The sequence below is a fragment of the Carcharodon carcharias genome, chromosome 16 (genome assembly GCF_017639515.1).
Source record: "Carcharodon carcharias isolate sCarCar2 chromosome 16, sCarCar2.pri, whole genome shotgun sequence".
Classification (NCBI taxonomy): Eukaryota; Metazoa; Chordata; class Chondrichthyes; order Lamniformes; family Lamnidae; genus Carcharodon; species Carcharodon carcharias.
Genome location: NC_054482.1, coordinates 45,630,414 through 45,644,063, shown reverse-complemented (window position 1 = coordinate 45,644,063; position 13,650 = coordinate 45,630,414). Strand labels below are relative to the sequence as shown.

The window sequence follows — 13,650 nt, the reverse complement described above, 5'->3', positions numbered from 1 at the left end:
CGCCAGGGTCTTGCTCGCATTGAGGACATCTGAGGAGCAGAAGATACTGGAGCCTGACAGAAACAGCACATTGGAGGAATGTCCATGGCATCCTAGGACATGGCTCTGCTGCGAAGCAGCTCACAGAAGGTTGAAAGTCACTGTTGATGCTCACAATGGATGCTGATTGAGGGGATGGGAGGGGAAGGTCTAGGATTGACTGGGAGAGGAAGACCTGTCAGGGGAGGTGAGGTAGGGACGGCAGGAATGAAAGTGTCAGGGGGGAAGGTTGAGAGGGGAGGAACAAGGGTGTCGAGGTGGTGAGGTTGGGGGGGGCGTATTGAAGGTGTCGGGTGGGAAGTTGGGGGAGGAGTGGGTAATAGGGGAGAAGATGGCAACTGGGGAGGTAGGTGTAAGGGGAGTGGAAGGTGTAAGATAAGGTGTTTGGAGGGGGGAACGGAGCGTGGAGACGAGAGGGAGTCCAGGGGGAAGAAGAAATGTGGAGAGGAGAGGGAGTAAGGATGGAAGAAGAAGGGTGGAGGAAGGAATTGGGAAGGAGTAAAGCTGGAGGAAAAAGTAAGGGTCTGAGAGAGTCAGGAAGGAGGAAGATGTAAGGCTGGAGGAAGAGGTAGGGCTAGTGGAAGGAGCTGGGATGGGGGAAGGACTAAGGGTGGCGGAAGAAGGGTGTCTCAGGGCCTCAGAAAGGGCGAGGGAGTCAAAAAGGGGGAGGGACTAAGCAGGGTGGAGTCCAGGGGGAGTGGGAGGACTAAGGGGGCTGGGAAAGAAGTTCCTGGGGGGGCGTTCTGTGGGGAGAAAGGGTCCAAGGTGAAGAGGGGTTCTGGGGAGGAAGGAGTCTGGAGTGGGGGAGGTGGATGTCCAAGTGAATGTGAAAGGGGAGGGGTCTGATGGGCCCATGACTGCCTCCTGGGGAGTGAACTGACGGTGGGCATGGTATGATGGAATGGTGAGAATGATCGAGGGCAGAGTGAGGTGGAAGGATGGGAGGGTTGGACAGTAGCAATTAAAGAGACGGCGAGGGTGTTTGGGGTGGGGACTCAGAGGCAGACATGGACTCTGGGGGTGGGAAGGAGGTGGTCGGGGGAGGTGAATGGGGAGGAGGGTGGGATTTTCAGGAAGGAAGGGAATGTGTTCATTCACCTAGATATCCCCGAAGGATAAGGGTTGTGGCTGGTAGGTCACAGAGGAGAGGTGGAAAGTGATGCCGGGGGGATCAACTTTGATGGGGGAAAGGAAATGGGTGACTGGGGGCAGAGGTAAAGGATGGGTGAGCAAAAGTGAAACCGAAAAAGCACCATGCTGTCTAAATCGAAAGTGAAACAAGAGCCGTGGTGGGCGAGAGCAGGGGCTACATGGGAGTATGATCAGTGTGTGGGCAGAAATGCAGGTCAGCTCAGATGGGCAACTGAAAGAGAATCTGAGCAGGCAGCATTGAAAACGCTCAGGACATTGAGATGAGTGTGATACGAGAAGGATCTGCATATATGGAAGAGCGCTTGTATGAGGCTCCGAAAGGCCCTGCCACACACACACTTCTCCCTCTAGAATCACTCATGAGTTGGTTGCTCCCTCTGCGGTGACAGAGGATGAGGTTGAAGTCCTCACAAGTAAAGGGGACTCAGAAGAAATTGTCAGCCGCTGAGATTCCTGAGTGGTGTCCAGCTGCTGCTCCTCCTCCCTTCGGGTGCCCGAGGGCCTCAGCCTGACTCCTGGAGGGACGTCGAGGTCCCCCGTTGCATTGCCACTGCAGGAACTCACCCATGGCGAATGCAATGGAGTGCATGTCTGCGTGCATCTCCACGTGATGCTGGACCAGGAGCTCCATGGCACTCACTATCCTATCCATGAGACCTCCATATGCGCACATGTGGGCACCACTTCATCAGAGAGCAGGCAGACGCAATCCTCTGACTCGTGAGCCACTCTGTTGAGGGCTTCCAACAGCTCTGCATGATGTTCCTCCACCTTCTGCTGACTCTCCATAATGAGTTGTAAGTCCTAATCCAGAAGTTTGCCGTCTGACTTGGATCTCACAGGTGCCTCTTCCCCAGCAATCCTCCGAGTGCCGGGGAGCTCGGCTGAACCTGCCTCCTTCTGCTGCGGACGCACTGAGAGGTGTGCACATGGCTGAACTTTAAATATGACACCTGGCGTGATGAAGTAGCGAGGTGATGGCTTGGTGGACAAATGAGAGCCCATCCGCCATCAAAATAGCGTGTTTCCCAGGAATGCATAATTAATGCGACGGGTTTGGGATGGTATGGCATGACAAGCCGACATTGTGGCTGGCCCACTACCACACTTCGTGCAAATCTGGGACAATTCCACCCATTGAAAAAATTAGTGTAAATTATTACAAACTGGTATGCAGGTGCCAAACTAGTGTAAGGACATATTTTCCAATTAACTGGCAGACTTGATGCAGGCTCACATCTTGGCTCAGTCAAGGATCAAACAAGTGAATTTCATGACCAAGCGCAGTTTGGGAGTGGAAACATGGAAGATACAATATAAGTAAATCAATTTTTATTACTGTTTTATAATGTATTACCACTGTTATATGCTTCAGGTAAATAGATTTATGGTGTTTTCTGGTTCACACACTTGTGGCTAATGTGAATCTATTATCCAGAAAATTCCAAAGTCCAAAAACGACTTGATCCCAAGCAATCTGGACTGGAGTGGTTCCAATGTATAGTATTTAATCCAGAGCAGGGGTCAAACCGTTATACTGTAATACTGTGCTGTTAATCAATGATACAAAGCCCGTAACTTCCGTGCTCCCAGCGTCGGATTTGGGGGTACCCCAAAGATGCTCTGGGGAATCCCTCTGGGAACTTCCCAGGTAAGGGTTTGCATAGCCATTGCCCAGAAGTGTACACTTCCTCTGGACAATTGTGCTGAGCTGGGAACCATCTGAAAATGCAGTTTAAATCATAAACTTAGGATGGTTCTGCCAGGGTTATACCAATAGTTACCCAGAAAAAGTTAGAAGAATTAAAACCTCTTCTAACTTCTAAGTAGCTATTGTAAAGACCCAAACACCCCCTGCCACAGGACTCCCCTACCACCCCACGGACCTGCAACGCCCCCCAACCCTCTTGACCCTCGACACCACCCAGCTCCCCTGACCTCCAGCACCCCCCCCAACACCCCAACCTCTGACACCATCGGAACTCCGACTCCCACCCACTCCCTCCGGACCTCGGGCCACGCCCCCCTCCCCGCAAACCCCCTGGACCTCAAGCTCCTTCCCTCTGACAATTCCCTCCCGGACCTTCAACTGGCCTCCGCTCCCAACCCTGACCATGGACCCCCCCCTCTCATGACCTCCTGGACCTCAGACACCCCTCCAGACCTCAGACCCCACCCCCATCAACCTCGGGCCATCCCCAACACCCTATCCTTGGAACGCCCCCAATCTCCCCCACCACCATGGACCTCAGACCACCCTCACCTCGACCTCGACCTTGGATCCCCTAACTCAAGCCCCGACCTCAGACCTCCCGAACCCCCAGCATCCCCCCCAGCCTTGGACCCCCCCACTGACCTCAGAACCCCATCGGCCTCCAACCCCTCAACCACCCCCCCGATTCCGACCCTCCACGATACCTCCCACCCTCCAACCCCAACAACCCCAGCCCACTCCACCTCGCCACCCCCAACCTTCCCTGACAGCCCTCCAACTTGACATCCCCCACCCCCCCGACCCCGACACCCTCCACAACCCTGACCCTGACAACCCACCCCACGACCCTGACGCCCCTCAACCTCCCAAGAGCTCCAACCCCACCGACCCTTGACACTCCCCCATGCCCCTGACCTTGGGCACCCTGGAACTCTGACTCTCACTCATTCCTCTGGACCTCGGACCCCCCCCCCATCATGAACTCCATGGACCTCAGACTCCACCCCACCCCCCATGAACACCTCCTGACCTTCATTTGACCTCTGCCCCCAATCTCGGACCCAGCCCCCTGACCTCAGAACCCCCATAACCACCCAGACCTTGGATGCGCCCAGATGTCGGACCCCCCAACCCTTTGACACCCCTGCACTTTGGACCTCCCTTTGACCTCGGACCACCCCCCAACCCTCCCCATCCTTGGGACCCCCAATCTCCCCCCCAACCCCCCTCAACTTTGACCTCCCATAACCCCCCCCAACACCCCTGGACCTTGGACCTTCCTCACCCCGACCTTGGACCTCCCCAAACCCCAACTCCCCTCCGACCTTGGACCTATCCCGACCTTGGGCCCCTCTCAACCTCCAACCCCCAATGCCCCGACCTCCGACGCTCCCCGGCACCTCCCACCCACCCGACCCCAACAACTCCCAAACCCAACCCCTGCCCACCCTACCCCAACACCCCCAAACCACTCTGACACCCCCCAAACCCAACATTCCCCCTCCCAACCCAGACATCCCCCACACCCCTGATCCCAATACCCCCCACCCTCTGACCCCGACACCCCCACCCCACTCCCCTGACTTCCGCCCACCCCGAGCCTCCAACCAAACTCTCTTACCACCCCAGACCTCCCCTGGACACTCCAGCTCCTGGACTGCCCTCAGATACCCCCAACCCTCAAGTCTTATGCACGTACCTTAAAACACTTACCTTTTCCCTGGCCCTTTAATCTTACCCGCTTTATGGCAGCACGTGCTGTAAAAAGGGGGTGTGGCCTCCTTGAATATGCTGGAGCTACACTTCGCTGGGGCCTGGGAGGAGTCTTTTGATGCAGGCCCCAAGCAGCTCCAGCAAACGGAAGTGTCAACGTAATTTTCAAGACCAGGTAAGTAGGTATTTATTTCTTCTAATTTCTGCGGCCAGCACTTTCCAATACTAGTTGGAGGTTATGGCCCAGTATTTTTTCCCTGTTCTGACTGCTTGTGGTATCTGCTTTTTAGATTTGTAGATTAGATTTGGGGATCTGAGGCCCATTGTTATGACGATATTATAGCTTTGGAGGAGAATCAGAAAACCATGTTAAATACAGACCTGAAGTGTTAACTCTGTTTCTCTCCCCACAGATGCTGTCATACCTGCTGAGTATTTCCAAAATTTTATGTTTTTATTTCAGATTTCCAGCATCCGCAGTATTTTGCTATATCATATATATTAAATGTTACTTTCTTTCTTCATTTATGGGAGGTGGGCATTGCTGACGAGGCCAGCATTTATTGCCCATCCCTAAGTATATTTGAGAAGATGGTGGTGAGCCACCGCCTCGAAGGATATTGTGTGAGTTGGAGGGCAACTTGCAGGTGATGATGTTCCCATCTGTCTGCTGCTCATGTTTTTCTATATGGTAGAGGTTGCAGGTTTGGAAGGTGCTGTTAAAAGAGCCTTGCTCCTGAGCTTGGACAGGATTGCATTACAAAATAAAACACTTTGTAATCGTTTATGATGGCACTAGAACATCTACTCTAGGCTTTGAAGCTTTGATCACTATTAAGTTATTAGTACTGTTTTATATATAGCAATAACTGCAAGTCCTAAGTCCTACAATGGCAAATAATTTCTTTCTTAGTGAGAAAGATCTAGATTCATTTTCATTACCTTTAGTGATGATAGCATGAATTTTGTACTCTAGAATTTCATCCAATGGGTTGTACTCTGCCGCAATGGATGTAGCGTGAAGTGTCTCTACTAAGTATGGCATTCGGCCTCGATTAGGACCATATGTAATGGTGTGATTCCAAGAGTATGGTACACTGGCATCATCTACCGTAAACATCCTGGTAGAGTAGGCGTAAATCTGACCTGGTCCGATTTGAATGTAGTCTTCTGTGTAATCCTGAACACATCATAGAATTGCATGGAATTACTTTGTTTGCATATTTCCTCTGTAATGATATTCATAAGGATTGGTGATGGGTGACCAAGGATGCATTGATCTTACTGTCAGTCTTTTGCTACATAATGGCTCAGAAGTTGTGGGAAAAAAAACAGAATGTGAATGATCCACGCCATTATTAATGTACAAGTTGGCCAACAATGTGTGAAGAGATACCCTGTGAATTGCAAATCACCACAGTTTGCTGGCCAACTTGTACCACTCCACCAGTGGCTGAGCGAAAATAGCACCTTGTCCTTAACCTTCCTTTAATTTTCATGAAGCTGCTGCACATTAATTCTCCATGAAACTTGGCACAGAAAGCTAAGTCTAATAATTAACAGTATAAGCTCCCTTTTAATAACATGATAATTGTTAATGATGCACAATCAACTCCTCAAAAAGTAAACAATTAAAAGTGTAGACTAGAGTCTCATTCCTTCAGGTTGTGAAATATTGTTGGAAGTTGAAAAAATGTCAAATTTTAAGTTAAAAAACGATTCATTATTTTCATTTCCACTGCTTTTTTAGTCTCGCTCTCTTAGCCTAGGCCTTTCTCTCTAATTCTCCTTCTGTGCCTGATTTGACACTGAATTCACTCTCCAATACTTGCTATATTTATTTCTCAATCCTTTAATTGGTTAAAGAGATTCACATTAGTGCTGATGCTCATCGAGGTCCCAGATGTGCTGTTGACCTTGCCCATGTCATTGTCAGCTCACATTTCCAGTAATTTTGTGGTCAAAAATGTTTAAAACCTAGTCTTACCCTGCTAGATGCTCCAATCTAGCAAAATCTGGGCCAGATGAGAATGAGAATATTTAAATATTGCAGTAATGATAATAATGTGAGGATTGGCATGTAACTGGCTTGTTCCTAGGTAATACATATATATTTGGTCACCAGAGATTAGGGCTGAATATAAAGCAGCAGAGCTTAATGCATGCATGCATTCAACTGTACAATCTGAATCATTTATTAACAGACAGCATGAGACTATAGCAACTCAAATAAAGCACTGATTTGTTAACTGTCTGTATAGTGCAAAATTAAGTTTTGGTTCCATTTAGACTTCTGGCTTTAAAATATCAGAACATGCAGCATCAAGTATACAAGCATGATTGACTTCAGATCTTAATTTGGCTGGAAATTTACATGCAGTTAAACCTAAACATTTTTTTAAAAGAGACATTCTTGTTTTATTATTGAGAATCACAATATATTTCCTATAGTACCTTAACATTGAGGTTTACAGATGAGGATAGTTGCAGCACATATCCATTCACCACAATGTCCAGTAATAGTGCCCCATCTGAGTCCAGGCCTCTAGCAATGTGCGTCATTCGTAGTATCTCTCCTAGAAACCACAGCGACCAAACCAAAAAGAATTCTCACTCATGCAGCTCGTGCTGTTATCAATGCTCCACCGTGTGGCATTGAATTCAGTGCTAAGAGATTACAGGACATAAATACATCAAAAATGCTCGGTATTAACACTCTGGCATGGGGATCTCATTCAGATTTTCAAAAAATATTGTGTTTATTGGCACTTTTATTGTCTTTATAATCAATTCACTGCTGCTGGTACGTTTTAAAATTAACGTAAATGTAACTAGCTATTATCAAAATCTTGATAACTGGCTGCTTTTACTTTAAAAAGTCCACATTTTCACCTTACAAATGACCGCTCTTTATTAGGACAGTGGTCTCCAACCTAAGGCCCTAAGGCTGCATGCAGCTCCTGAGACTGGGACATCCCTTGACACCTAGCCAGCTCCTATTTGCACTTATATTTTGTTAGCTGGTTTATCCTGTTTGAATTCTGAGAGTCTAGACCTTATGTAATTGCTTTTCAGCATTATTGCTGCATTGGTGGATGAATCTTAAATCTACTAGTATCAGCAACTTGTGATAGATGAAATTTAATGGGAACAGCATTTTGATGTTATTTGTGACCCTCTGCGCTTCATGGTATGCATGGATGTGGGTCATAAGACAAATGTTTGCACAAGTCGCAGGATATAATGCTTTGAAAGGTCAGGAGTAAAGGATATTGAAATACAATGGGTCTGAAATTCTTTGGGGTTTCTCCCATCTCATGCTGTTTTCAGCCATTTCTGTTGGGGTTTTGCCAGTATCCTGACTGAGGGGGACCCTCAGCGGAATTTCAGGTCCCATGTAAACTACTGCTACTAAAATATAGCAATATCCCCTTTGACAGGTTGCAAATCACAAACCTGGCTTTGGCTGTGGGAAAGTCAATTAAACAAACATTCTGGTTTAGTACTAAATTTGCATGAGACAATGTGTGATCTTGAGAGAATAATGATGCATATTAGTCTTAAAATTGATTTTATTCCATTACCTCATAAACGCTCCATTAAATGGTTGGGATTTAAATTCTGTTGTAATATTTCTTAATGTGCTAAGTAATATGTTCACATAAATTTTTGGCAGTGTTACTTTTAATTCAGCCATTGATCTCTTTAAAAAAATGGATTAACTGCTGTGTTAAGATGGTAGAGGCAGGAATTTAATGCAAGTGTGTTTAACCCCAGCTCAAAAAAGTGCACAAGACCTTAAAAATTTTGGTTGTAATAAATCATAATTTCTGATAATGTCTCTGTAGTTACCCATGAAAACAGCTAGGGAAAATTATTGAAAAATTGATAAGGTTTAAATATTTAATTTTAATCACCACATAGCATACATATTTGATAACCAGCAAAATAATTTATCTATATGTTATTGCAAACTCAATGCCATTTGATCCAATCTGGATTTTTCGCTTTAATATCAAAGTCAAGCTGCTTAGAATATGATAGCTTTCTTAGTAAGGAAATTTTCTGGGTTGAAATCATATCGTGCAAAAGTAAGAAACAAGTAAATTAGGTTTAAATGCGATTCCTTTGTTCTATATCTTAAAGTGTTAACTCTTACTCTTTTCAATTATTTTTAAATGAATAAGTTAACACATTCATTATAACAGCAGAGAAAGGCATTTTATACTAACCAATTTTAAATCTGTGATTTCAAGATATTTGTGTTTAATTGGAAAATATGTTCATCTAACATAAATAGCAACACTTAAAGGGCAGACAAATATTCTACACTGACCATTCAGCATGTTTGAGAAGAAACAGCAGGGAGGAGTGCTCCCTGCCATGGAAAAATTGTCTGATGTGCAAGTACGTCACAGAAAATATTTTCCACCTACAATGAAACCTTGTTTTTAAAAACTTCTAAAAATTATTTGCGAACTAACAATGATTATTCTCCTCTTCCAGTTTTCATGTACTATGAAAAGATTTTAAATAATATATTCATCAACTAACCAGTGGCAAACTCAACTTGCGTCTCCCGTCTGAATACACCTTCTGTGAGAGAATATCCATTAACTGCTTCCCCGATTTCCTTTGCTGTTGTCCAATAGATTGGATTTAATATTGAGATGAGCTTCCTCATGGCAGGGCCTAGGAAAAACAATGGAATACTTAACACAAAACTGGATATACTTGCAAGTTATAAAGCAGCAACCATGCTAATAGTTTTTCAGTATATGTAGAGTAACTCCTAATGCACAGATGGTGGGTTCACGAAAGAATCCAGAGCATTTAGATATGGAGATGTATCAGTGAGTACATACTGCAAGCCTTTGGCTGTAAACAAAAGAAAGATACGGCTCATGTGACTCACAAGGGAGAATTACAAAGTAAGAGGTATGCTGTTTGCTGCATGTCCAAATATATTATAAAATAATCAAGGTGTTCGCTGGCATAGTTAAAATATTAATATGATTGCTTGCACCAAGTAGGGCAAGAAAACTGTTCAATTACAAGTTTAGATGTTATCCCCTCACCATGACTACTGATGAGAATTAGACATTTCTGCTGTTCCTCTGATTTCTTTATTCTGCTGTTCCTCTGATTTCTTTATTTCCTAATTTCTTCTATTTCCAAAGTGTCTTTTTTCTCTGTTTTTAGTAGCATTTCACTTTTATTCAGATGAATGTCAGCTGTTTTGGATTCAAACCCAGGGTCTGAAATTGAAGCCCACTGAGTAGCCCACACCCTTCAGTTAAGTATATTTCTGGAAAAGGTTGAATTAATGATCGGGCACGAAGCACTTACCAATGCTCTGGGGTACATTTGAGATTTGTGCTTGTATAATTTGAGTACCAGTCTCTGGGCTGTCAAGCACTGTAGCGTTCAGTAAAGCAACACCAAATTCCACATTGTTAATATTTCCTATAACACTTCCTCTGGCACGCTGAGGACCACCTGAAGGAAAGAAACACAGATACTGCACAGTTCCTACTATTTTGAAAAGAAAACTTAGAGCATATATTATAAACTGTTAATTAGAGCCATGATAATTAACCAATCACCTCTCTGTGAGAACGTTAGTTCACGCTACCTGTGTACCTCAATATCCTGGGCTGTTTGTGGCATCAGCACACGATGTATTAAAACAGCTTTCTGCTGAGAATAAGATGCTTTGTGTAAGTGAACCTTAGGCAAAGGTATCTTTTTAATATTAACAGATTGATGGAATGTATGAAATTCATTCATCATATCTCTGCTGGTCTGGAAGATGTTAATCATGGGCAGAATTTTGCATTTGGTGGGTGGGAAACCGACCGCTGCCTGCGATTGGGACTGGACTGCGATTTCATGCTGGCAGGCCTATTAAGGCCTGCCCAGCGTGAAACGCGAGCGGTAGCGCTAAACGTGCAGGCGGGGGGAGGAGGCCGAGCCTGAACTTCATGCACATGTACGAGTGCACACTTCATAATCTCCCCTGAGGCACGGAGCTGGCTCAGGGAGATGAAGCATTTTTAAAAAAGAAAATAAAGACAATAAAAATGTAATAAAACATGTCCCCTCATGTGACTTTGTTATTAATTAAATGTTATTAATTAAATTTTAAAACTTTTATTTTATTTCTATTTGCTTTTGGAAACCTCATCTGCCTGTAAGGTTATACAGGCAGCAAAAAATTTAAGTTAATTGATTATTTAATGGCCTTAACAGGCATTTTAATTGTCGGCAGGCACACTGCCGACTCCGGTGTGCACCCATCAACTGAACTATTGCACAATGCTTGGCCGATATCAACGTGTGTCATTTCATGCTCGAGTGGGTCGGGTGCGCGTCTGCCTGCCAAGCGGAAAATTCTGCCCCATGTCACTTGTGTTTATACTAATAAAATGATCCTGAAAAGCCTGATCAATTGAGCTTAAGTGGTGATATTGGAATGGTAACGGAATGATTTGAAGATATTGAAAAGAGTTAAGTGCATTTTTCTGGGCCCATGGTGTTTTTCTGATGTCACTTTCATGTAGCTTTAATGTACTATGAATTAGTGATGAAATACAGAGATCATAGTATATTTAATATAAGAGTTGTGAGTGAACCACTGTATGCTGTATGCGTACTGGGTTGTGGAGTGCGTTGTTCATAATGGAACTGTGAAGTGTGAGACCTGAGTACTCATATTGGATCATGTAATCTGAGCTCAATAAAGACCCTGTGTATTCATATCAGAATTGTGAAGAGTGATGTACCTGAGAGCACACACTGGATCATATTGTGATGTCTCAATGAAGACTTAACTGTTTATTGTTATAGCTGACATGTACGTACTCCAGTTTTTTGTGACAAAATGAATTAGAACAAGAAAAAAGTCCAACACTCTTCACCCGAGATGAATGCTTTTGTAGGCTTAACATAGAAAACATCTCCTTGGCTGAAACATATTCAATATTACAGTACATAACAGTTTTCCTTGGCCTAAATAATCTTTGCAAGTAAAGTTTCAAAATTTATATGGGTCTTTAATTGTATAAAGTGTATCTTCTTGGAAATTTATTTGAATAATTTAAAATAGAGTTCAAGAGGTAGAATTTTGGTTACCCCTGATTGATTTAGCAAATTTACCCAATATATGGCTGAGCCATGAAGGACAGGGAAGTACTAGGCTTCATTTTCCCTCCATATTGTCTATTCAGAATTGTGGCATTCTATCTGCCACTGAGCCGAGCTTCCAAACATAATCAGGAATGCCTACTCTCACTTCCACGTCTAATGATTAAAGTTGGGTGAAGTACTGGAGATGCCGGGCACCCATACAAACCATACAGCAGAAGGGAATCAATGGCTTCAGGTTAGCAGTTGGAGAAAAGAAAAGAAACAACAGGGAAAATAACTTATTTTGCTCAGCATTGGATGATGTGTTTTTTTAAAGGAATTTTTATACAATAAATATAGCATTCAGAGTAAAACCAAATGCATTATTTTTCAGTGATTATCTCTGAGATAGAAATTACAGCACAGAAGAAGGCATCAGCAGGACTGTATTAATATCAGCAACAATGATAAGGTAAGAATCGGTGTTATTGGGAAAAGGTAATGTCTTGCAAAACTCTTTTCCTCATGATAGGGCATATTTAAAATTGTCCTTGTTGAATTATGAAGATTGTCAAAGCTGAAGTCTCTTCAAGCATCCAATGAAACAGCTGACAAACCTGGACAGGGCTGGACTTTACATCTGGACACCTGTGAACCATCGCCTGGGCATGAGCGGCCTCCACTAGAAGGCACTGGGTTGTTACACAGGCGAAGTCGCCTCTGTGCACCACCTCCACAAGATGCTGAACAATCATTCCAGGCTTGCCAAGGTCCCCAGTTTCCATCCACTGGACATAAATTCAGGAGGAATAAATACGAACAATTAGTAATTATTTATTTCACTGAGGAAGAGTGTGAGGAAACATTAGAGCTTTAACATATATTAGACTATTTCATTAAGCTTTACATTAAGTTAATTGCCTTTCCAATGAATAAAATCATGCTTTTATAAACATTCCTCTCTTGTTCCTTGTAAGCTCCAAACATTCTTTCTTACATATCTCTTTGCATCCCTGATTTTTTCTCTCAGAGGTCGTGAATCTTTGGAACTCCCTTCCTCAAAAGGCAGTGGAAACAGAGTCTTTGATGATTATTTTTAAGATAGAACTAGAAAGATTCTTGAGAAGCAGGGGTTGAAAGGTTGTAGGGGTAAGGTAGAGTTGAAGTTACAATCAGATCAGCCATGATCTTATTGAATGGCGGTGCAGGCTCGAGGGACCGAGTGGCCGACTCCTGCTCCTAATTCGTATGTTCGTATGCACCTTATTGAAATCAAGATTTGTTGTAATAGCCCATTTTAACTCACTCTTTCCTAGTACTTCAAACCTGTAGATTGCTTTACCTCCTTCAGCCATTCCTTTCATCTACAATCTACAGACTTTTAAAGACCAAGCTTGGGTGTCAACTAATCAGCACAACTTGATTTATCCTGACTTCTCTCTTGGGTGAAATTTGTCTTGCGGTAGCGCAAATTGGCCATAGCAAATGGATGGCCCACTTTACACTCAGACTGAATGATTTCAGTGGAAAAGGAAATTGGATAGAGTATAGATTTACTATTTAGAACCGCTGCCTAATTTCAGCCTCTTCATCTGCACATCAATATCTCCCAAATTAAAAAAAGTTGTAAAATGAAATAATTTTAAGATCAACAATGTTTACAATATCTAATCCATATTTAATTCCCTTGAAGCACTCATGTTAAAACATTACCATTTGGAATCAACTGTACAAAGAGCATTATATTCATGAAAACGTGTTTCACAAATTTTTTTGAAGGCAGAAATAAGAACCAGACCGGCAAGCCTCACCTTTGTGCCAGTGACTCAGTAAAGGAGACATGATGATACAACTTTCTTTTTGCTATTTTAATTTTCACTTTAAAAAAAAATGTACCTTTGTGT

General features: G+C 43.7%; 1 protein-coding gene across 4 annotated transcripts in view; it reads right to left on the bottom strand.

The window, feature by feature from the left end:
• hmcn1 (hemicentin 1) overlaps nucleotides 1-13,650 on the bottom strand; it is a 725,933-nt gene that overhangs the window by 35,097 nt on the left and 677,186 nt on the right. For 3 of the 4 annotated variants that reach the window (XR_005945469.1, XM_041207700.1, XM_041207701.1), the window contains exons 93-97: nucleotides 12,364-12,534; nucleotides 9,968-10,117; nucleotides 9,173-9,310; nucleotides 7,073-7,194; nucleotides 5,561-5,798 (exon numbers count right to left, since the gene is read on the bottom strand). Coding sequence is in view for 3 of the 4 variants with exons in the window: in XM_041207700.1 (XP_041063634.1) it covers nucleotides 5,561-5,798; nucleotides 7,073-7,194; nucleotides 9,173-9,310; nucleotides 9,968-10,117; nucleotides 12,364-12,534 (819 nt within the window). In the remaining variant the exon portion in view is untranslated. Of the gene's footprint in view, nucleotides 1-5,560; nucleotides 5,799-7,072; nucleotides 7,286-9,172; nucleotides 9,311-9,967; nucleotides 10,118-12,363; nucleotides 12,535-13,650 lie in introns of those variants that run through there. The other variant, XM_041207703.1, reaches the window with a different exon arrangement.